Genomic DNA, 27259 nt, shown 5'->3' with positions numbered 1-27259 from the left:
AACATAAATTATATGTGTGAATTAACATTTCTTACAAACACTTTATAGTAGGCTAGTACCACACTTTTTTAAACTTTCACCAGAACAATGTTTTTCTACTTCCTGATGGAAAATCTCGTATCTCTTTATAAATTTCTACAATCTTATTCAAGTTTGCATTACCCTTGCCTAAAGATATCACCCAGAATATAATAAGCACCTCCCTCTTCCAATGCTGTTGCTCAACAGAATCATGCTAATTGGACCAGTTAATTCACTTTTTTTTCAAGACTCAAAATGCAATTCCTTGGGGAGCATACTTATTGCCTTTAATTCACTTGGAAGCATAAAAGACTAACAGATACTTTTTTTACTGAGTTCTGTTTTGATAGGAAATAAAACATAAAAGATGTTAGAGATGAAAATATTCCCAGACAGGTAGTAAAAAAAAAGAAAATTTTAAGTAAGGGGAGAAACCTTCCTTTCTTTGTTTGACCTTTGAGCTTATGGCGCACACACACATGCACACAATATAGATGAGAAGAAAATCTGTATTTATTTTAGTTTATCAACGAGCAAAATTCATTTAAAGTGAACTTTATTTATATATTTTACCCTTATTCAAAATCATGGCAGAGAAAAAACATTTTAAAGTAAACTTTATTTATACATTTTACCCTTATTCAAAATCATGGAAGAGAAAAAACATATAATGGCAACAACAAAAAAAAAGCCCCCCCAAAAATCATAGTTCAAATATATGGCATTTTTTTCCAGATTTGTGTAAGGACCAAGAATACAGGAAAAATCTAAAACTGCCATTACATTATTAGAACTCTCACAAACACTATTCATCAAAGGTTGTATTATTTTTGTGTGCATGGGAGGATAAAAAGAAAGAATTCCTATATTTTTTTATGACTAACTCCTTCATTTTATGTTATTGTCCATCAAATACTGCTATTGTGTTGCTCTCCATTTTGGAGTTCTTACTGTGCTAAGCAAAACTACAATGTAATTCTTTATTATTGGTTCTATGAACAATGTTAGTCCTCACTGAGGTATCAGCAGCAACTGCAATAGCAGGAATGACCACATCTTGCAAACTAAAAAGATTTCTGAAAGTCTGAAAAAGAGGATTGGGAGTTCTCTTTCCAATTATTGTTAAAATAATATGTATTTGACCATATGTACAAGGTGCTTATTATATGTTGGGTGATATCTGTAGGCAAACTTGAATGAGATAGTAGAAACTCCGACCAAAGCCTCAGCAGCTTTACTCAAGAGCAAATACCTGAATCCATTTGAGGATACTCAGACGGCTGTTCTTCACTCCTCTCCTTTATTATCAGTGTTGGCAAATATTGTTAGCAATAATTCCAAACTGAATGAAGGAGCACTGTTTATGGAAGTGGGGAAAAGAGGAGGGTCTACAAAGAACAAACAAGCTTCCTGCATCTTTACGTTTCAGTAAGGCAGACACTAATCTTAGGTGGTGACACTTTCAGTGCTCAAGAATTGCTTTCAATATTTGTATTGACCATAGCTTATTCTTTGAACCTGCTAAAAGAAACACAAACTGAGTGGCCTATAAATGACAGAAACAGACAGGTACACACCTGTAATCCCAGCTACTCTGGAGGCTGAAGCAGGAGGATCCTAAGTTCCACTTTAGAGAGACACTGTCTTAAATATTTTTTTTAAAAAATGAGTAGGGATTACTTGTGGTGGGGACTTGCCTAGCATGCAGACGAATTTGAAGGGATAGTATGGAGTAATGACTTAAGATTGCAATGCAAATGGAGAGGAAGTATCAGGTATGATATAAGCCAGACTAAGTGCACCACAGATGGATTTGATGGTATAGAAGGGAGTAATGACTAAGAAATGCAAATGGAATATAGAAACAGAACAAAGAATGGCAACAGATTCTCCCCTGAAGCTGCCAAAAAGTAATTTAGCTGGTGTTCACCCTGATTTTACCCAGTGAGAACTGTGTCAGACTTCTGAATTACTGAACTGTAAGAAAATAAGCTTTTACTGTTTTAAGCTAAGGAATTTGTGGTAAAATTCAGCAGGAGGCACAAAAAACTAATAAAATTATTCACCTGTTATGCCTAAAGTTAGAAATATACAAAATTTAAAAAGACCTCTGATATAAAAGAAATGAAAAGCAAAGTATTATAGCAGATAATTATTATATAGAAAATACACAAACCCATAAACAAAAAAGTATATTTTATTGGTATTACTTGAAGTGAATATTGAAGATAAATAGTTGAAGATTTTAAAAAGTAATAAAAAAATCCATATTGTCAGATATCCAGAAAATAGGAATAAATATCCAAAATAGGAATAAATGCTAATAGATATGATTATACACTGGTAAATCAGGAAAAAAAGTATAAAATAAAATTGCTAAGTGAAAAGAAATTAGAATTAAATCTGATAACAGATTTACTAAGAAAGACTAAACTACAACAAAAAAATACACAAAATTTATATAAATAAGGAGAATTTTAAAAATGCAAAGAAATAGAAAGAATATGTAAAACTCTTATGCTAGAGTTTTTTAGAAATGATTTCCAAATATTAAATAAGTTATTTCCCACCATGTTCCTTGAGAAACTTAGGCTATGTGAGATATAATTTAATTAAAGTTATAGAATTTGAGACAATGAAAAAAAATTCTGGAAACTCTAAGCAAAAATCATATTACTTAAAAGTTTGTAAAATTAGGCCAGCTTAAGATTATTCAAATAGTATCTACCAAAAAAAAAAAAAGAAATCAGGCAATAGAAATTTTTAAAAATTCTGGAAATTCGGGGGACATATCATATTCAAACCATAGTTTTCTATTTAGCAATATTTTCATTTAATTCTGAAAGTTTCAAAAATACATTTTGGGGCTGGGGATGTGGCTCAAGCGGTAGTGCGCTTGCCTGGCATGCGTGCAGCCCAGATTCTCTCCTCAGTACCACATACAAACAGAGATGTTGTGTCCACCAAGAACTAAAAAATATTAAAATTCTCTCTCTCTCTTTCTCTCTCTCTCTCTCTCTCTCTCTCTCTCTCTCTCTCTCTCTCTCTTCTCTCTCTCTTAAAAAAATACATTTTGAAAATGGAAAAACCCAAAGACTTCTTGTGAGTGTGTCTTTATTATTTTAGTAGAATAGAAGCTTCATCCAAACATGAGATAACTGGCAAAAGCTGAAAAAAATTTAAAAGAATATGAATCAGTATATTTAATAGTGTAACTGGGAATAAAACAAGAGTCCACTGCCCGTAATTTTCTATCCCTGTCTCTGTCTCTCTCTTTCTCTCTCTATCTAGATAGTGGACAGACAAAAATATAAAAAGAGGCAGAGTCTCTGAGATTTATTACACAGCTTCATTTAATTACATAGGCTGGGAATTCCCACCATCTACATAATGCAAAATGTTACCTCCAGGATGCTATTTATGTAATTTACCTTGAATCTGAAGGCCTAAGAAATAAGAGAAACAATGTTTGAGGATAAGGGAAAGATGGATATACCAGCTGAAATAAGAACAAATCATTTTTTCTCTGGCTTTTTCTCTTTAGGCCCTCAGTGAGTTGCATAATGCTCACCCACACTGGAGAGAGTGATCTTCACTCATCTTACCCATTAAAATGCTTACCTCTTTTAAAAACTCCTTCAAAGAGGCATCTAGACACAGACTTTACCAGGTCTGTGTATGCCTTAGCCCAGTCGGGTTGACGCATAAAATTAAACCACAGCACATACACATTATATTTTTTTGACAACATAGAAAAGTTGGAAGTAAATTATGGGAGAAGTGAAACAAAAGAGGAAGTCAATAAATTTTGTATATGTAGTAGGTGAGGGCCCAAAGATACTACTAAAGTCAATATTCCAGCAAGTAAAGTGTTCTATAAAACAAACAAAGGTATTCAGTATAACAAAATGATAAACATTTCTAGCTGCTAAGTATAATTTAAATGGAAAACAATACACTGCATATGAAGAATTAAACCAACGCTTACTATAATCACAGTAACATAATATATGTAACACATACATTCATATATATGTATATATATATATATATATATATATATATATATACATGTATATGCTGTGATATTTATAGAAATACATGTATAATTGTATACATTAATTATAACATAATATGATCAGAGACTAAAGAAATGTTTCATATCAATAAATGTGAATGGATGTATTTGGTTCAAATGAATTCATAATGCTTTTGTTTCATTAACAAAGTTTTATATTTTTTTATTCACTGCAGAATAATTTATAAAACTCAAAGAGTTTACTGTCATAAAGCCATTTTATTACAAGCAAAGGATGCCCTCCTGTAACAACCTAAATCTCAGGTGTAAGATATTTTAGTTTACAAATCCTTGAGAAACTCATAACATTTATACCTGAAACAACTGCTGACATCATACAAAGTTCCTTAGCAGGGGACAGACTACTTTCTCATGATGGAGGTCTCCAATGGTGAGCTGGTCATGGACACAATCTAATTCTACATATGACGTTGATAATTACATCCATCACCCCCCAAACTGCATAGTCTCTCTTGAAACTTGATACAAATCAAGAATCTAATTATTTTTCTTTAAAAAAAATGCTAACACAGTGATACATCCTTCTATGAAACAACTGCCAAAGCATGGTTAAAAAATACTATTTTTAATTAATAAAGCCCAAGTATTGGTCACTACCTGTTAGCTTTAGGAATGAGCATATCATCAATTCAGACTTGCTAACAGTAACCCACACTAGCAATTCTGTATATCAAAGACACACTAAATCAAGGTGATTAAGGCTGCCAACAATGTCATAGGAAAAATAGTCCTGTACATGAAAATGAAAAGAAAGAAGTTGACAACTTGATAATAGGCAAATCTGAGTTAAAAATTAAGTGAAACAAAGAAGTAATATAATACTAAACGGATTTATAATGAAGATATATCAGCTATGATTATCTATATAGAAAAGAGTAATTGCTCAATTCAAAAAATATAGGAAATGAAAAGAAAAATACAAACATAATACTGATAGAAGACTTTAATATGCCAATAATATACAAGTCTTAATGATAATACAGTACAAATATTCTAAAAATAAGGATTTAAATCATAGAAAATAACACAATTTATAAAAATCTTAACTTCAGTGTCTAATTATACAAAATATGCAGGAAATAAATATTGTTATTCTAGCATTGTAAATTTTACTCATTTTAATATAAAACTATAAATAAAAAAACTATAGGTCAAAAGCAGAACTGTAGATTCATAAGAACAATTTTAATACTTATAAGCTATTAAAATGGGCATTGGTTGTTATGCAGCATTATTATTGGCAAAACATGACTAATACTTTTCCCTAAGTCTTGATATACACTGTTGAGAGGTATCTTGAAACACTAAGCATGGACATAAAATCAATCACCATCCTGATGAGATATGAGCCCGGAGAAGTTTGAATACTATTTTAAATAATAAACTTAAAACTCCTCATCACATTGTCTAGTCTAAGAATAAAATTGACTACATTGAAATTATTATATTATTGTGATATTAAAATTCTAAGATACACTCTGGTAAACGGATGCTTAATTGGTGAGGGGCAAATGTTAACTGCTTAATAAAACAAATAATGGAAACAAAAGCATTATTTGTCAGTATTTTTCTCATTAATACATAATTACTTTTACTTCAACTTGCAAAAGTTTCTAAATTTATCCAGACTCATTTTTGTTTTTACTTTTTCCAATGAGATGCAATTAAAACTATATTTGGAAAATTACATTTATTCTAATTATACTCATCATATATTTCTGAGAGAAAAGAAATTGTCTAATAGATTTTTTAAAGCCTCTTTATGATGGTTATATTATAGGGGTGTTGGCTCTATGTATGGTTAACATTCTTTTTTACACAAAAACTTCATTTGCTTTATCAGCACTGCTGACATAAATGTTTTTACTATCATTACTACCCTGGATATCTATAAATATATATCTATTATTTATCTATAGCTATATAGAGAGATATATATTTTAGTCTTCCTACTAGATATTATGAGTGTAAGAGTTTTAACCTTAAAACTAAGACTTTTATTTCGAACTAGGAGTAGAATTTTGTGTAATTTTATTTAACCTGACTGTTCTTGGATTTTCCCCACAGATAAAAGGGAGAGAACAATAGTGATTACCTCAGAGTCATTTATGACAATTAAATGTATTAATGTTTTAAAATAATTAGTAATCCTGGCATACAGGAGGCAAATAAAAGTCATTAACATCATAATCTATATAATCTTATTCTTTTCTAGTATCTTACAAAAGATAGTCATAAAACTCTATATATCAGTTTTCCATGTAAGCACAAAAAATATCATTTTTTTTATTGATGTTTTAAATATTTTACTCTACCAATACAAAGATGCCTTGTTTTGTTCTAAATGATTTGGAGAATATCCTTGAGTTTGTGTGTATTTTTCTTGCATTTTTAACAAAATTGAAATATTTATATTAAAAAACATATCAAAATTGATTGTGCTAAATATTCTATATTAGAAATGGACAAGGATTTCAATGTGATAGGAGAGTGAAGGTATAAAATATTTTTCTTAAAATAACTTAAGTCATCCAGTTTTACACTAAAGATACTCCTAAATTAAAGTTAACTTTTCTATTCCTATCTAAAAAATAAAACTTATTAAAGAGTACATCAAGTTTGTGTTTTCTTTCATGCAATCATCTTCATGCTTTCTGTTCAGGCTATCACTTTTGGGAAGATGATGTAAGAAAGTTTCGATATATAGCTGGCATAATTGTGCATAGATGCTGTCAAGAATTCCTAGTCAGAGACTGTCATCTTAAAAGGTTACTGTGACATTTCTAAAATATGCTTTTTCAAATATGGATGAAACATGCTGCCTTTTTGGTTTAAGGTGGGGAAGGTATGGAACCTGACATTTTCCACAGTGCCAAAATTAGAAAAAAAATTTTTTTGGAATGCCAACATTAATCAATCACTCAACAAGAATTTATGTAATACCTATTTAGATGCCCAAGGCACTATGGGAACTATAGTTTTATCAAATTTAAGCACTTAACCAAATGTAACCTAAAAAATCTAAGAATTTTCTTAATCTAAATTATATAGACCCATCAACAGAGTGTAACACTCATACATCGGAACTACTGATGTCAATAAAGCCTTTGAATGCTCACAGTAACTGCAAATGAAGCCAAGTTATGACTAAAAGAAATGTAGCACCTTGAGGAAATAGAAATATGAAATTTAATTATGTTTTCAAGTGATGATAATTTCTCACTCATGAATTTACTGTGCTAAAATCTTACTTTTCTAAAAGAAAAGTAGAACATTCCAAAAGTAGAAACAATCATTGACTTTGGCTTTTGTTTGTTTGTTTGTTTTTGTTTTTTTAAGATGCACTGATGTTAACAAAATCACTAAGGAGAAATTCATTTAAAATGAATCATTATTTATCAAAATAAAGGCAAATTGTAACAGTGGCACAGATTGTACATATTGTGAACAAAACTCATTTAAAATCCTTTTGATTGTAAAATAGAGACAAAGAATATAACATAGCAAGAGTCTTAGGTCTGTTTCTAATTATTTTACATTGTGTGGGAGGTTTGCTCAGATAAATTTGGGAATGAAGTAGCTGTGTTATCCTTCCTGTGGAGTTGTAAATGTCATGTTTCAAATTGAGGAAAATTCCACAGCTGGAAAAATTTTCACAAATGGTCTACCACTTCTTTTGTGCTCTTGTTAATCTTTAATCCTTTCCTATATAAATCCTTTAATTAAAAACTATCCATTGAATTAACTCATGGATGCTTTAGATTGGTTCTCTTTATAATGAATGGAAAAATATGATGGTATGAATGATTTTTGTTTGCCCCTTTTACTATTTGTTGTTGTTGTCATTGTTATTATTATTTCTTATATTTGTGAAAAGTAATGTTTTCCATCTTTGTTTCATTTATCAGTAACAAAATCTGTAAATAAGTAGAAAATATGGCAAGGAGGTAAGTACTATATATTAAGACTTAAAGAATTAATGAGATTTTTCAGGAGGCCCATGTGCAAATTGTAATATGCATAAAAAGAGTCTGAAAAGTATAAAATAAATGCAATATTTCAGAATTTACCTAATTTACATAAAATTTTACTTACTTTATAGGAGCTGGAATTTAAAATATATTCTTTCATTTTACTTTATTTTTAAATCAACACCATGTCTTTTGGCTTCATGCTCATTCTTATCAATTATCTCACCTCACTTCCTTGGTTTTGCTGTAGATTCATGAAGTTAGTCTCCAAAGTTTGTGGATCATGAGTTTGAGAACTGTCATTGGATATTAATACTTGGTATATCTTGATAATATCAAAAAGTGAAACTTATTAAAAATGCAAATTTAACCCTTATGACCTGGAAATAATAAGCAAAAAAAAAAAACAATACAAAAAGAAAATAATCTCAAATAGTGAAGCTTTTTCTAGAAAAGTTTTTCTTGTGATCTAACATCATGGCATTATAGTCTTTTTCAAAACTTTCTGTAAGGAATAGTTCCCCCTTCAACTCAGTCTTTCCACAGTATTAGACTATGAAGTTCCCACAAACTGTGACCCAGACTCAAACTTATCAGAACAGAATCTGAAAATACTATCATTCTCTAATTGCTAACACATATTTTAGCTTATTTTGATTCCTATTACCATAGTCAGTGGCTTTTCACAAATATCCCAAACCTATTTGTAATAAAATTTCAGTGAAAATAGTATTTTGCCTTTCTCAGATTTTAATGCCCTTAAATATTTATTTATAACTTCCTAAACTAATTAATCAAAATTCTTATTTCCTGAATATTATTCAATGGTGATCCAGCACAGCTGGATTCTAGGAGAAAAATTGTTGCCAAAAAATAAACAAAGAAATCCTTAAAACACTTCCTACAACTTTTAGCAGTTCACTACCTGAGGATCAAAATATTATAAGCACATAATACATATATGCACATATTTAAAAATAAATATAGTAAATGAATGAGTGAAATTAAATAAAATGGGTAATGAATCTAATAGTAAATATGTTTTAATTTGTCCAAAATATGTTTATTGAGCACCTAGTCAGATGTAAGTGGGACATAATAATGAAGAAAAGTTAGACAACCATGCTATCATGAATTTTACCATTCTGTTTGGGAGAGACAGAAAATATCATAGTATACAATAATTCATTAAAATGTTAAGAATGTTGAAGTGTTAGGAAGAAAACAAATACATGGTTGAGACAGGCTGGGGAAATACTATACATTTAATTTGAAATAAACTGGATCAGGTGACCTCAATTGGAAACAAACATTTTTATTATTATTATTAGTTACACATGACAGTACAATGATCAAACTTTTTGATCAAGAACTTAAAAAAGGCAAGGAAATGAAAGGAGGAAGAAGAAGCTGTCACTGTAAACACACAGAGGTAGGAAATAATAATAGAGCTGCTGGAGTGGAGCAAATGTGAGGAAAAAAAGAAAAAAAAGAAAAAGAGTCACAGGGAAGAATTGAGGCCATTGTTAGAATTTTGTACTCAACTTTGACTAAAAGAGTTTATGAGAAAGCAACAGCCACTGAGTAAATTCACTGTAAAAAAGTCTTCTGACCTCATTTCTGACAGTAGTGTGTACCTGCATCAAAATGAAATGAGAGTCCACCTAGCAAGATATTTGATTTGAATATCAGACAAGGAAGTTGTTGCCTCACACCAGGAAGTTGCAAGATTCTTTACATATTCTAATCAGTTTTACTGTCAATGTGACCAAAAATTCTGACAAGTACAATGCAGGGGAGGAAAAGTTGGGCCACAGTTTCAGAGGTTCAGTCCATATGCCCAAGGAAGTGAGGCAGAACATCACAGCAGAAGGGCAAGCAAAGGAAAGCAGCTCAGAACATGGCAACCAGGAAGCAGAGAGAGTGCTGAGCTTCCTTCACCAAGGACAAAATATATACTCCAAGGGCACAACCTTCTGACCACACCCTACCAGTCTATAGTTACCATCCAGTTAATCCATATAACTGGATTAACCCACTGTTTAAATCATGCCTGTCATAATACAATCATTCAACCTCTGAAATCTAATAATTTCACATTGTCTTACACATGAACTTTGGGTGCCACCACATATCTGAACTATTAACAGTGTATTTTAAAAATAAAACAAATCCAACCACATGAATATGAGATTTGTAAGAATAGGTAGGATGGAGAATTACTCCAATAACTTGATTGAGCATTTCACTGGAAAAACAACATTGCCAATCACAGGTGAAGCAGACAGCAGGTAGAGAAGGTTCGATATGGATTTGGTGGGAATTAGATGGCTCATCTCTGAGTATGTGAAGTAATTGATGCTACTAATAAGTAGTAATAGTATTCGAAGTTTCCAAAAAATTTTAGGCTTGTAAACTAGGTAATCTTGAGCATTAAAATGATGTTTATAAACATAGCAACGAGGAAAAAACCCACAGGTAATTTTAAGTTGAGTTCAAACTGTTTGTTAAAAACAAAAGTGTTTCAGTTGGGCAAATTTATTAATCTTTTATAGGAATTCAGAATTAAATGTATAGGTAAGGAGGCTTCAGTGAAATCTTGAGAAACAGAACAATACAAACATTTTTTAAAAAAAATTTCTTCAGAACAATCAATGATTTCTTTTTTTACAAGACTGGATGGATTACTAGGCAAAACTATATTTGGAGGAAGGAAAGAAATTTGGCATGTGTTACCTTGGCAATTGTCGAAGTGTACAATTTCAAGTCCCGACTGAAAGGAGGGCATAGCAGTACTTAGCCAATCTATTAATTTATTTAAAAGGGATAATATGGATATATTAACACTATATAACCTATTGTAATGATTAAACTCTTTTAAGTGTGTGGCAAAAACTAACAAGAGTGCTGCTTAGTGCTTAGGAAAATTGAAAAAAAAGGTAACAGACTAAATAAAGTCCATTTACATTTTAAGAGTCTCCAGTAAAAGAATCATTGACACATGTAAGGAAGTTGATTGGATTAATAAATAAGGCCCCAATTCTACCTTGAATAACCATAATGGATGAGATGCTTTGATAGTGACTAGATATATATTTAGTGAATAACTATCATGTGCTACATACTCAGCACTATCTACTGAGAGAACCATTGAGGGGAAGACAGATAGCACCCTTATATTAGAGGTCCTCGCCACACATTTATTCATTTTATTTCTTACTTGTCATTCTGCATATTGTTTTGTTATTGTTGAACATATGTAACATTGGTTATACTTACTTGCCTAGAGGCAAGGTCCACAATTCAGCCATTTGTTCTATCAAAACGTTTTGAAAATTTATTAGCTTTGTATGATTTTATTCTTCAAATAAACTTCAGAGGTAAGTGTTGATCATGATTAATAAAGGAGTTCTGAATGATTTCAGGCATCAGTCTATCCTTCCATCCCTTTATGTATTCATTGGATCAAAAGACCTGTAATAAATGAGAAGTGATTCATTTTCTTATAAATATGTCTAGTGAAAATTATTTAATAAATATCTGAGTTTATGTGTTTGTCTATATGTATTTGTAAACTTCAAAATGTGAATGAAATCATTGAACATTTTATGGAATTAATTTTATTGTTTTCATAGTTTGTATGTACATATCTATGAATACACTATTGATATAAATTATAGACAGTTAAGTACATACATTGATACCTGAACTAGATAAGAAGACATCCTTAATCCTCAATCCTAAATCTAAAATTATTTTATTTTAGAATATATAGCAAATAGATATATCTGTATATATATAGAGAGAAAGAGATAACTCAATCTAAGACTGAATATAAAATTATATATAAGTCTTTGGTAATTTGTTGAAAGTAAAAAAAATGAGAACTCAGTTATCATTACTAATGATCAAAAGATTTATAAGCCAATATTTTTTTACTTATCTGAATATTTAATCATGAAAAAGAAACGAATGATTTATTATTATGTGTTTAGAAATTTTGATTATAGGAAAATCTAGGTGTTTTGTCATAAAATCAGAGTTTTTCAATAACAATTTTACCATATTTTCATTTGTAGAAGAATGTTTATATGAGTTGTTTTTACATATCTAGGAGTTAAAATATTTGTTGATTTTAATAGATGCTCAATAATTATTTGACAAATGAGCATATACATGGATAAATAAATAAGTATCCTACATTGGTTCCATGAAATCAATAGTCTGTGATACTGAAGACAGTTGCCTTAATCCCTACACAAAACAAAATTTGGACATAGAATAAGCTATACCTTGTGTGTTCCTTTGGTAGTAAATAATTCAAGAAGAACAAATAATTCTAGAAGAACACTAATTCTAGAAGAACAATTACGAAAAATTAAACAGGTTAATATAGGCATACATTTTGAATTTCAGGGTTACCAAGAAATCTCACACCTTTACCATACCACCTTCATTGCCAACAAATATTAGTTCGGAGAGTATTTTTGGAAAATTGGTTTGGATCATTGTCACAATCCTTGAATTCTTAAAAAAAATGTATGTCAAAATAAATGACAACAAGTTAATGTCGCTTTTAAATTATTTGAGCATAGATAATTAAATCCTTTAATTAAGAATGTCAATTACCAACATCTAATATTAATAAAAACAACTAATGCTGGAAACATTAAAACTAATGTTTAAACAAAATTATATTTTGAACCATAATATAAAATGCTCATAAGATACATATCCTATTATCTTTTCCATTGTTAACCAAATTTTTAAAAATGGATCCACCTCTAATATTTTACTGCTTTACAAGTAGTGCAAGTACCTTATTATGAAGTATTCTTTTTAAAATATATATTTTTAGTTGTTAGTGAACATAATACTTTTATTTTGTTTTATTTTATTTTTTATCTGGTGCTGAGGGTGGAACCCAGTGCCTCATGTATGCTAGGCAAGTGCTCTACCACCGTGCCATATCCCCAGCCCCAATTTTATTTTTAATGAACTCTTTTTCTAGGGGTTTTGGAGAATTTTTCTTCCTTTCAGTTCAACATATAAAACATTTTTTGTTGTTGTTGTTGTTTCTTAAACTTTATATTTTTGGTAGCCAGACTTCAGTATATTATTAATGGGCTCTTGAACTTGAGGGAGTGTGCCAAATTAGATCTTATTATACAGTGTGATGTGTATTTGGTCTTAAATGTGGCTGTAATTTTAATTAGACCACCTGGCTTGTTTATCTTTCATTATCTTTTTATTATCTTTCATTATTACTATGCAAACCTAAGTATCTGTGGTCAGAGTGATGTGGGGCAACCTGGGAGTTAGAAAACATTAGTGTTCAAAAAGAGTGAAATAACTAATTCTGCACTAAGGACATGTCAATATCATACCTTGACTTACTCCAAAACCATAGCATTTTCACTAATTAACACACAAATCTTTGGTATTGTTTACAGTATACTCAACAGGGCACATAACTTTTCTTAGACCCAATAAAGTATTCCACTTATAAATAAATTATGTTGTGGAGTTTGAGAAACAAAGAATCAGTTAGTGGCAGCTAAACTCCATGATTCTCAGAAATTTGGACTGGCACTAACTGCCAGTGTATTTAACTAAAAAATCCTCCCTCCCTTTTCTTTGCTATTGAATCATTCATTGACAGAAAAACAGACTTTGTTACACATAAATGTGTAATGCATTTTTGGAAAGTTGACATAATTGCAACAATGTATCTTAATGGAACATTCAGCATTATTACTGTCATTACTATCCATTTTCAAAGTCACCATGGGAGGTAAATATATTTTCCATTAAAACATGATTTCAGTCTGAGATCTGTCTGAACTATTATTGCCTATAAACCTCAATAGCATAGATGTCATACAAAAATGAGAAAAATGTTTTATTCCTTTCTCAATTATTTCAGGAAATATGAACAAAATGAAATTATTGCATTGCTTGGTGTCTTTAGTACAAGGATGACAATATTTTAAAGTTGTTTGAATGGTACATTTAAATGATATATAAATTAAAATTTTAATATTAAGATTTTTTTTCACATATTATAACACAACAAGACTCACTAGGAAGGATAAGTCTTGACTAAGTTATATTAAATTGGTTACCTTTTTCAATATTAAAGTGACTTTGTCTTCTTACCTGTATTTAATATAATTTTCTAACAAGATATTTAGTTCATGGAGAACTTGTTTTCTTCCTGGCAGGGGGGAAGCTGGAGACAAAGTAGTTGTAAAAACTGGTTTATTTTTTTAAAAATAAAAACAAAAATATAAATATAAAACATTAGCAGATAGAATTTGATGAAATGAAATTGCACAAATGTTTGTATACCAGGTTGCATATCACACCTACTAACACCACATGTACATTTTTTCTTTTTAAATTTAATGTACAGAACAGGACATATCTTAAAATTTGTCTGCACCTTTTCAAAAACTTCATTTGCAAGGGCAGAACATGTATCTAACAGAAGCGGCTCATTTCTGAGGTTGCTTAAGGGAGAGCTATCCTGTTCATGTTTTTGAATTTTTTTTTTATTTTATTTTTTTTTACTAAGATGGACAACACTGAATTTCCATAGCTTTGGCTCTTGGAAGTGATTAAATAAAATGTCGCATATATTCCATGAGACATCCTACAGGAAAGAATTAATGCATCTGGAGAGTAAATTTAATCTCATTCTTAACTCAAAAGCAGTTAAAAAGCAATTTACTCTAGGTTATAAAATCAAGAATCATTATTTTAGAGACAAGTAAATCAAATAAAGGGAGAGTTTTAACATTTTTTCAGTGAACACATAAGACAGTGAGGTCTCAACCCAGCCATTATGAGGAAAAAAAAAACATGGACAAAAACTCCAAATTTCACTGGAAAATTGTACACACAATCACCAAGAAGCAAGGTGCTTTGGTTCAACCTCTCACAAATTGATGGCCTTAGAGAATGCTTTAAATATTTTGAACATTCATCTTTATTGTGTATAAAGTGAAGATAACCATACGTACTGCATACATTGTTTCATCAAATGAAAGATAAAAGTGTTTTTCATTATATTATTGTTTACACTGTTTGACCAAATCAACTTAATAAAAGCTTGCTACTCTTGATGTTATTCTTATTGGAGATTTTATATTTAATACATACTTCAGCAGAATGACTGAATATAATTTAGATATAAATTATAAAGTCCTCAAATAAATAGATTATTCATATTTGAACTTTTTGATTTAATTAGTATAAAGTCTGTTTCTTGACTTCTCTTAATATGTTTAGTAATACAGAAAAGTCAAATTATAAAAATAAACTTTTATCAATTCTCCCATATTCTGTTAAGTGAAATCATTTATTATTTTTGTTATATATGAAAATACCTCATAACTAAATATATTTTAAAAAGACATTATTATTATTATTATTATTATTATTATTATTATTATTATTATTATTTTGGCATTGGGGATTGGACCTAAGGATCTTTTTTATCACTGAGATAAATCCCCAATCCTTTTCCTTTTCTATTTTGAGACAGGCTTTCACTAAGATGCCAAGCTTCTCCTTAAATTGCTTAGACTGTCCTGGAATTGTGATTTTATGCTCAACCTTCTTAATTGTTGGAATTATAGGAATGCACCACCATTCCAGTCAATAATACATATTTTTAAAGGTGCACATTTTCATTTCCTAAACAACATGTAAATTGAATGTAAAGTCTAATGTGGTGGTACACACCAATAAACCCAGTAAGAGACTCGAGACTTAGTGAGAACCTGTCTGGGAGGGTGGGGAGAAGCGGGGGATGCGGGGGATGGATCTCATTGTTAGAAAACTCCTGGCATCAATTGCCAGTAAAAAACAAAACTAAAAAAGGAAAGAAAGAAAGTTATGTAGAATTGATCATTCCATTAATTTAGTGATTTATTTCATATGTATAATTTACCTTTGGCAATGTCTTTGTTATTGGTCCTAACTTCACATAAAAAGGTGCTGTCTTTTTATAACAGTAAAAATTGTTAAAATAAATTATTGTAAAGATTATTTTAGAATTTGAAATGAAGGCTTAATTATTAAATTAACTTTAATGTAAGTATGAAAAATTGATAGTGAGTATAGTTATGCTGGTGAGAAGTCCTATACTAGATCAAATTTGTGAATTGTGTTTCTAACAGAATGTATCTTAAACCTTATCAATGTTGTTTTACCCTTACTGAGATTTGCTGATATCTAACTTTTAGAGTTGAGGTTAAAATCTTATCATACTCTTCCAGCTTCTACCCTCCTCCTGAAGTAGAGTTTGGCAGATCATCCAAAATGAAACAACGCCATAGAGTTACTACAGGGCTCAGGAGAGCAGTGATGGGCCAGCTATAAACTAATTGGAGGTACCAATCATTGATGTTTTTTTCAAGAATTGCAATCACTTACCTCTCAACTTTCTAAAATCTAACACAGCCATTCTGCCCTCAACCCTTCTTGCTTTCTCATTACTTATTTCATATATTGTAATGACAGTATGAAAGCTGCTTTTTTACATTTTGATTCACATCTGAATGATGAAAAGTCTCATTGCTTCTATATTCTGGCTGGATATCCTAAAACTTTTGTGTAAGTTTGGGCAAGGGACTATTCTGATAGCAATATTCCTTGTTTAAAATCATACAACAGTAAGTGTCCTAGAACATGATTCAATTTTCTATAAAGTTTCTTACCCAGCATAATAATGATGCAGAGGAGAATGGCGAACAAGGCCCCAGTGCTGAGACCAGCAGGGAGGAGCGGGGCTTCAGCATTGCAGGACTGCATGTTGCCTTGGCTGTCACAGGCACATACTCTGATGGTCAGCGTGCCTGTGCTGCTCTGAATTGGGTAATCATTGTCTGAGATCACCACAGGCAAGAGATAGGTACTTATTTCATGTCTATTGAAGCCATTTTTTCGAGTTAAAATTCTGGCAGTGTTATCTAAAATAAATTTTAAAACATTACAAATGTTTGTTTCATATAGTAAACTGATAACTCATGGTGATAACCAGGATTGTATATATAAATAAAACTCTCTTCATAAAAAATATAAAACATTATAAAGTTTTCTATTACATATGTACAATGCCATTAAACAAGACAAACAAGATAGTTCAAAGAATCTAACATTATGGATTGAGTACTAACTTCAAAAATTATCCCATAGTATTTTCAAAATGGTGAGTTTGTATAAGTAAATATCAAGTTTACATAGATGAGAAGGTTTTTTTTACTGTTTTCTGAAAATCTGCTTTGTAGACCAAAAGAAAATATTATTTTCTTTCATTTATTCATTTACACACACACAGCATATGTCAATCCAATATTCATGAAGAAAATAGGATTGGATACATTGTAAGCATTGTTACATTGTTTCAAGCAATAAAATAGTCAAAATCCATGAAGAATCTTAATATATACCCAGCAGCATGCAAATTATTTAACATTTCTGAGCATTGATTTCCACTCATTCAAACAAACACATAACTTAAAGGATGTATTTAACTGAAAGTAATAACAGAAAGCCTGGGCTAACTCTTAGAAGTGCCTAATAAAGTTCCAGACTGAAGTAAAGATTTAATAAAGACAAATATCCCACTACCTAGCATATTATACTACTGACTTTTTCTTTACATGTTAATTGACCTAGTATTCTCACATGGAATTTGTTGGGTTAAAATGAAAAAAGACTTCTATCCCCAAACAAGTAGTATTTAAAAAATAATTGGTATGATAGTTTCTATCCCGGTTATTTGCCCAGAGAAGTTAGTTTTGTTTAGTCAGCCCTGCAGAGTTGTTTAAAATGCCAATATAGGGAGGGAGTCAGTGAGCTGCTAAATCAAACAAACAGGAGAGAAAAAAATAGAGGTAATCTGTTGCAGGTACAGTGTTTGAATACAAAATAATTTATTCCTTAATTATGAGTTGGATTAATGATACCAGTTAACTACATAAGCTGGGAAAGCAGACTAACAAAATAACATGCACATAAACAAATTTTAAAATTTATCTTTCAATAACTATTTTTTCCCCTGAAATATCCTAAGAAAATATGAGCATATATATATATGGTACTTTTAGAATCTTGCTTGTCTAATTTTTAATTTTTTTAACAAATGTTTGAACCTTAGTTTTGTAATAGTTTTGACAGGTTGAGGGACCAAATAAAGTCTGACTCATTTCAAATTATTTTATGGAATATTTAGAAATTCATGATATAATTTTTGACCTATGATAGAATAAACAAAATTAATTTTAAACAGGAATAACCTAGAAATAAGGGAGTTTAAGGCAAATATTAATTAATACAAGGCTAGAAAATTAACACTAAGGTAGTATATATGCTATTTCAATTTTTAAAAAAAAACTTCACCCAGTATCACAGCATCATTAATTTTATATGATTAGGTTAAATATTCTGGTTTATATTCTGTGGGCTTATTTCCTGCTTTGAGTACCATATATAGATTAAAGAACTCTTGGTAATATTTGTCAAAAATTAATTAAGGCTGGTCTTGAGTGATTTCCCCAATAACTTTGAAATGCCATGCTAAGACAATACTATTTCATGTCTATATCACTTTTTAATAACCAGTGCTCAATTTCACTGGAGCAGGGAGAAAATTAAAATACAACTAGAAGCAGGTACTGTCAATTCAATACTGTAAATTCAGTACTAGGGACAGCTCCAGTCTAAATTCAATGTTTGATTACTGTCATGTATAACAACAACAACAACAAAACTCAATGCATCTGTTGCCAGGTTCAGCAAATTAAAAAGTAGGATGTTGTTTATCTCTAATTCAGACTTAATCTCTAATTCATATTTCATATGAATGTCTACAATTCATGTTTAGAAATTAAATATTCATTCTGCATTTTTACTGCCACCTTCATGTTAATTTTTTTCAACTTGATAACTTTAGGTGTTTGGAGTGATAGAAAACATGAGCATTTTAATAAATTCATATTTAATAAAAAACATATGTTTACAATAGATACTCCCCTTTCAGTTGGTTTTTGCTAAGATTCTATCAGAAAAAAACTCATGTCTTTTTGCAAACAGAAGCTTGCATAGTTAGCTGAACATAACATACAATAAGTCGAGTAGAGATCTGACAACATAATTTTGTTTAACTAGAATGACTCCAATGACATATTTATCAGGGAACAGAGCTGTTCAACTTTTAAACAATCATAACTATTCTGTAAAATGTGTTTTATTTTTATGAGACTATGAGAAAAATTAATTTCTGAAAAATAAAATTTGTATACTATAAGGACAACAGCATATCTTGCAATGCCTTTGCACCATATTTTCTAAGGGGCTAGTGAGGCTACATCACATTCTTATTCTTCCTTTATGCCTACTTGGCTTCAATAAACCTGCTGCTATTCAATCTCATCAGAGTTTGCATAACACTTTCACTGAGTTACTTATTTCTCCATTCATATTTTCTATACCTTTTCTTAGGCAAAGTGATTATTTCTAGCCTTTCTAATCATTTCAATATCAATTTCATTGTTCATATCTACACAGACACTTCTCTCATATAGTTTATTAAATGAAACAGAGCTAACATTTTCAAACAAGACATTATCATAAAATATCATTAACTATCAGACAAAAACAAAATTTCATAATGCAGATCAATAAATTGACAGATCATGTATATTATAATAGTTACTTTAGAAGAAATTTCCAGTTTATGTCATGTTATATCATAATGAACAAATTCTAAAACTTACCTTCATTATACTGTACTGTGAAGTTTGGATTGACAGCAGCTAAACTGAAGAAAAATTTCTCACCACCTAAAGGGTCATCTTTGTCTACTGCACTTATAGTCTGTATTAGCTGTAGGAGAGAGAAATATTATATAGTCATCAAACATATACATGTATAATCTGCTTTTGTAATACATAATTTAAAAAATTTTGCTTTATAGAAGAATTTAAAAGAATTTATTTTGTTCATGGTGAATAAATCCTAATGATCATTTTCTTTTTAATGATATTTCTCTTCTACCACTCAGTCCCACTTATTTCTCTCTCATAAATATTGTCTTTTCCTTCAAAATGGTAAATTGTAAGATATTATATTTTTTGAGGGTTTCTATATTTAAATGTAGAACCAGTATGTTATTTCACATAAATCTAAACATTGATTGGGAAGAGTTGATCTGATGTAGGAAAAATTGTGGAAATAAAAATATTGCTTTGCTCCTCCCCAAAGTTAGGTGAAACATAATAAAATAAAATAGATACTTCATACATAATGTTGAATATAAATTTTATAAAGAAACATTTATATATTATTTTCTACTGTAATAGCAATAGTTTGCTTCATTTGCACTTTAAATACAAGTATATATTTTTAAATTCAAGATATGTATTATATAGGGAAATGGTAATTGGTTTAAATACAAGAGTTAATAAAAAACTGTCTGATAACAGTGGAAAATTTAACGGTTTATACATAATCATATCATTGTTTTTGATACAGTATATGATTGATACTATATAAATATATAATATATGTAACAGTTATGTATTTGGGTCGGTATATGATTTCTTTATTCTTTAAGTTACATATGAAATAATTTTTTTGTTTTTAAAAAATATTTAAATTATTATCAGGGCTTCAAAAGTTGCTTTTTATGCATATTGATGTCTATTTATGCCTGTAAAAATCATCAAATATGCTTAATTAAAGGGAATATGCTTTTTAATGCATCAGTTCAATTTAACTTTGTGTGGATAGTTGGTGGAAATATTTGTTGCTGAGGTTTTCTTGATTTAATTAGGGATTTCAAGTTTAAAACATTAAACAAAACAAGAAATAAATGAAGAGATCATTATAACCATTCTTATTTTCTTTCAAAGTTTGCTACACCAACAGAAATGTGAAAAATTTCAAGTATTAACTTTTAAAATTATAATTTTACTCATTTATCAAAAATGACACAAGAATTTAATTAAGACGTGCAAAAATATGTTTTTATCTAGAAATAAGCATCAAAAATTATTTAAAACTAACTTAGTTTAAAACAATTTAAAAATATATTTGACTAAATCTTATTTATAATAAGATTAAGTAGAAGCCAGACATATAAAATATAAAAATGGTATAGGAGTTAAAGATAAAAACATAAAAAAGGTATTTAAACTACTCAGGAATTATTAATTCATTTACCAAAGAATTTCTTAACTGATTTGTATCTATCAAATATACTTAAAAGATTTATTTTTAAAATTTTGATTCATAAGAGTATATTGAAGAGAAATAAATGAAGTAACATATCCTGAAAGACAGTAGAGTAGTTCAAATTCCTAGTCACAAAGATTTCTATATGAATATACCTATAAACACAAGAAAGAGCTAATTTCTTTAGAATAAAAACTACAACGTCTCAAAATAAACATATGATTGTAACTGTTATTACAAATAACAATTGCAGTTCATTTTTATCCTCAAAATAATACAATAATACATTTCTGTATTCATATATCTGTATATTCTGTATAATATATATCTGTATAATATATATTCTGTATTCATATATCCACATCTTTATATATATGTAAACGATAAAGTTTTATATAAAATGCTCAATGATATTTTAATAAAAAAGTCGATTCATTGATTTAAATGTCAGTGGTTAATTGATATACTTTGTTATGAAAGGAGTAATTCCAATTCATATTAAAGTTACAAAAAACAGAATCACATTTTGCAGAATCCCTATCATTTTAAAATAAATTTTATGACTCTAAGACTTCTCTGTTACAAATAGAGGTACTGCTTCATAAGATTTTTTTTTAGGGGGAGGGCATACTTGGCTTTAGTGTTTAACCCCTTTATTTTGAAAATTTACCTTTCAATTTAACCTTACTTTCTATTCCAATCATACATTCAAAATCACAAAACTATTGTTTGGGTAAGTGTGCCATAAAGACTTGCAATCAATACCAGAAGTTCACAACAAGAAGTAGATAAAAGTTTTCTGCTGGCTCTCTATATGAACACTCAATATTTTATTTCTACTGGAGACAAATCATTTTAATCTGATTGCATTGAAAGAATTTATCACACTTAGGAAACAAATGAACACAAGCTGGTGATATCCAATATTCATTTTGAGCTATGGAAAAGAGATATAGGTAACTCTTTCTTAGCTTTTCTTCTTGGCAATAATATAATTGTTTATATTATCATTGTATTTTTACATTTGATATAAGCATTAAGAATGTTTCAGTGATCATACTACAACCAATTGTGGAATAATGAGTGGATTTTAATGTATTTAAAATTAAACAAATAGTTATTATGCTGTAATGTTTTAGCTAGGAGTTTTTGTTGATAAAAAAAAAACTTTCTTTTATTCTGGAAAACTTCAATCTTTTAGCTGTTAGGAAGTAACTAAATTTTGTCCTATGAAAACTACGTGAAACAATTTTTGGTTTGATAAAGTCTTGGTTGCTATCTGGTTTGATATTTGCTGTCAGTGGTATTAGCTTTAATAAGGTGCTTAGTGAACAGTAAATATAAACAGCAACCCTCCCTAGAGAGATTCCTTGGGAAAGGTTCTTTGTGATTAACATGGTATTTTCTTCATCTAGACTTGGAAAATTATTAAATACATTTTACCGACCGCAGGAGTGAAGGTAAGTGAGGGAAACCGAAGGGAAGTAAAAGACCTATTGTTCCTTCCTTCAAGGTCCTGTCTCTCTGAAGTAGAAAGGTGAGAATTTAAGTAACCCTGTTAGGCAGGAGAGGACTGACTTCTAATACTTCATCAGTTGCAAACTGCATCCTATCTAAGAAAGTCTTGTATGCTTAGATAAAGAAAGAGCTAAGGCCAGGAAATAAGGAGGAGGAGGGAGTAGCAATTAGTTTTATTTCTGACTTATCAATTTGTCTGCACGCCAAATGAATGGAATTATTCCCCATGTTGCTTTCTAAGTGCTACTTAAAGAGCACTTAATTTGCAGGAGTATTGGGTGAACTGAGATTTCAATAAATAACTGCAGCATTCCCAGACATCCTAATCTTCCTTTCCTAGGAGGAGGGGAGGCCAAACTAATGAGTGATTATCATAAAAGGCACAGAGAAGAAGTTTATCAAATAATCACTTTAAGTTTGCAAGCTTGGATGTCAGAACCTAGAATTCTATCATTTATTATAACATTTTTGTATAAGCAGAACTAGTTTTCAGCAAATGAGAACACGGTGGCATTTCACAAACTGGTCATATTAACAATAACTAGTGTGGAAGACTTGTCCATGCAGTCAATTAAACAAGAATTATTAATCATGTCCTTTCTATCAGGATAGTCAAGGTAGGCTAACTGCTTTTTATTAAAATCATCTTTCATTGGATTATTTTTCTTCATTATGCCAACTAGGTTTTACACGTACAGAAATTCTGGAGCATTACTGAACCAACTATAGTTAAAAAGAGAAAAGGCACTGGAAAATAAACACAATTCTTTATTCTGTATATTTTGAATACATTTGTAAGTCTGCATTATATAATAATTGAAATGCTTTGAATAGATATCTCTTGAAAATCAAATAGAATAATCATAGAGGGAGCAATGAATGCATTAGTAGCAAAATGGGTAATTTATCTCTTAGAGAAAATATTTTAACTTATCTCATGCTGAGCCTGCCAAGCAGAGGACTATTTTGAATGGTATTTTAGGGTGGACACTGTTTCGTTAAGAAGTTGGAAGTAGCTAAGTCATTTAAATATTCCCAATTAAACACTTCTATAATATTTTCAAGTTAAAAAAAAAAGGAATCCAATTGCAGCCATTTTACCATTTCTCACAGTAGACAGGCTATTGAATTCCTGTTAGTATATTCAAAAGGAAGTATTCGAGTTATTCCACAATATAATTTGCATAAAAATGTAACAAGGACATTGATGTTTATAAAAGCATCAAATGATGTCAAAACACAATACAGCTTCATGATGGCTTCTCTGTCTCTAATAAAATACATTGGATTCCCAATTATTATTTATAACATGCAGCTTCCTTCTGTGAAGACAGCACTCAAAGCAATTAAGAACAGTCTTTTCAGCCATATATTCTGGAGCTTTTTAAACAACAAAATGAGTCCACTGAGGAAAAGATTTAAATAATTATAAACAAAGCTGATGTAGGGAGAATGCTTTAAAGGACTAAAACTGAGTCATTAAACACTTTACATGTTGGTGTAATGATGAAAACCAATGTATAAGCAAATTCTGCTGCCCTACTTCAAAATGTATTTGCACATTTATCTGAATATTGATGGAATGTTTCAAAGATTCCATGCATTTGTTGCTGGGTTTTCACCAACTTTCATTCCCATTTTTCTAGCAATTTCAATATTTACCTAATGGTACAGCAGAGGATTCTAGTTTGCTCATGTTTTCGAGGGCTTTAAATGTTGAAGTTTTGGGGCTGGGGATGTGGCTCAAGCGGTAGTGCGCTCGCCTGGCAGGTGCAGGGCGCTGAAGTTGTTTCTATACATTTGTGTGCAAATGATAATGTCTTTTCTTTTACACCAGAACTTTAGGAAGGAATTAAGAAACCTGGTACACTGCTATTTTAGATACTCTCAATTATAAAAACATGTCACCGTTTTGAAAATATTGCAGGGAGTATATGTGAGTGTTCCTATCCCTTTTTCATTCATTCCTGTCAAGTTTGTGAAAATAAAACATTTAATACAGAACTGCCCTGTGTTTTCTATCTTCCAGTTGCTCACCTGTCCTGGTCTGGCATTTTCACATACAAAAGTATCATAGAACACAGCAAATTGTGGGGCATTGTCATTAACATCCAAAATTCTCACAGAAACAGCTACACCAGTTGTCTCTTTGGGATTGTCTAGAAAAAATAAAGGAGAAATTTTTTTTAGGAATGCATGTTTGTGCACCAGATTTAATTTATATAGGCATCTTATGGATATTTAAGTGCTCACATACTAATAAACATTTCATTCATTCTCCTAACATAATGAGCAAATGCAATGAAATAATTTACTGCAGGGCCTAATTAAGTAGTCATGAATTCTGTTAATATTGAGCACAAGGGGATTATTTTTACTTTGTAAAAAAATTAACAGTAAAACCTAGTATAATTGAGCTCATATCTGTGTCTTTCCTGTCCAAATATACAAGATGTGAATACATGTTTATTACATAATTTTTACATATAACTTATTTAATCTTTAACATATTTTTGAGATGAAGAACTATTTTTAAATAAATTAGTTACTTATCCAAGATCAATAAATCTTTGTTCTACTAAAAACCTATTTTTTGACTATGATAATTAAAATGTATTCTACTAGTAACATTCAAATTGCTTCTTGGAAATTATAATATATGGCTACTAATTCTACAATGTGATAGAATATTTACCCTGAGATATAAAGTTTCAGACATTTTATTTATATAGTCATGAATGATACCATTTCAACAGCCATGACTTGATTTTGCATGACAATTTATTGGTTCTAAATTATCTCTACAAACAAATGGAAAGCTAATAATGATGTCTTTACTACAAATGCTAAAATAAAGAGCATCAAAATTTTCAAATAAAGTGATACAGTTAAAATATTTTGATTTGTAAAGGAAATAAAAAATGTTCCTTATTTACCTTAGCTTGAGTAACAAACCTATAATAGTCACAATTGCATCATCTTCATTGAATATTTTTCTAAGCAGTTTTATTGATATCTGAGTGTTTTAACATTTTAAAATCATGTTATAGTTATTCAGAATTAAATACAAATATCACAATCTTTAGATAAAATCCAACTTCTTTGAAAACTTTGACAAAGTAGAGGAACAATATTAGAAAATAGATAGAAATGTTGAAGAAACATCTGCAATTCCATATCCCTTCCAGCACCACTGAAAACAGTAAAGAAATGGATACAACCTAAGTGTCCGTCAACTGATTAATGGATAAAGAAAATGTGGTCCATATACACAATGGAATATTATTTGATTCTGAAAAAGAATCAATTGCTGTCTTTGGCAACAATCTGGAAGTAACTGGAGATTGTTGTATTAAGTGAAATAAGCCAGACACAAAAAGACAAGTACTTCATGATTTCACTCATATGTTAAATCTCAAAAAGTGGAATGCATAAAAGTTGAGAGTAGAATGCTGGTTACCAGAGGCTGTAAAAAGTAGAGAAGTGAGAAAAAATAAGAAAAGGTTGATCAATGGATACAAAGTTATAGTTACAAAGTAGTAAGAAATTCTGGTGTGCTTATGCTCAGGAGGGGAAATACAGATAACAACAATGTGCTATATATTTTAAAACTCAGAAGAAAGGATTTTGGGAGTTTCCATCATAAAGAAATTATAAATATTTGAGGAGAAGCTTATGTTTAACCTGATTAATCACCATGCCATATGTGTGTGTATAAGAATATATATATATTTTAATATAAAACAGTAAGTGGAATCCCACTAATATGTACATTTTTTGTTTTTAATGTATAAGTTAAAACTAAATTTAAAAGAATAAAAGGGAAGTTTAACTTTATAAAAGCCCAAAGAGTATATTTAACAATCTTATTAAGTGATATAAACCAAAAAGTGCTATGGATATTATCATTTGCCCTTATAAAATTTATCTGACTTCCTAATTTTAACTAAATAATTTTCAGATACAAAAAAATACTGTCCTATGCAAATAGAGTATATATTACTGCTGAAAAGAATTCTTCTTCCAGCTATGTGTAATTGTATTGTTATTAATATAATAATTTCAGCTTTTTAAAAATAATGTGTAAGAACTGATTTCTTAGCAGGCATATTTAAAGTCTGAAGTAGTAAAAAGGAAGGCAAATAGGATTCTAAATCTATCTGAAGTATATTCAACTTCTGTTCCTCTTTCCAAGAGGGAATTTAAAATGGATCAATTGACACTCCTCTTAAGTCTTAGCTCTGACTTCTTAATCCACATATATTCTGTTGACAGGTTCTAATTTCCTGTTTGCAATGTATGGCTGCATGCCCTCCACCTTTTCCTGCATCAGGTGGCTGAGAGTTCATACCCTGGAGGTAAAGTGAGCTTCTTTTATATCTAAGTCCACTCATGTTCATGCATT

General features: G+C 30.0%; 1 protein-coding gene across 1 annotated transcript in view; it reads right to left on the bottom strand.

Moving 5' to 3' along the window:
• LOC143388518 (cadherin-10-like) overlaps positions 1 to 27259 on the bottom strand; it is a 94226-nt gene that overhangs the window by 25159 nt on the left and 41808 nt on the right. Inside the window, 3 exon segments of the mRNA XM_077108002.1 lie at positions 16818 to 17069; positions 19878 to 19986; positions 24892 to 25013. Coding sequence (XP_076964117.1) covers positions 16818 to 17069; positions 19878 to 19986; positions 24892 to 25013 — 483 coding nt within the window.

Source organism: Callospermophilus lateralis, unplaced genomic scaffold (genome assembly GCF_048772815.1).
Source record: "Callospermophilus lateralis isolate mCalLat2 unplaced genomic scaffold, mCalLat2.hap1 Scaffold_107, whole genome shotgun sequence".
Classification (NCBI taxonomy): Eukaryota; Metazoa; Chordata; class Mammalia; order Rodentia; family Sciuridae; genus Callospermophilus; species Callospermophilus lateralis.
The sequence above is the reverse complement of the archived record's forward strand: the minus strand, read 5'-3'. Positions and strand labels throughout refer to the sequence as shown.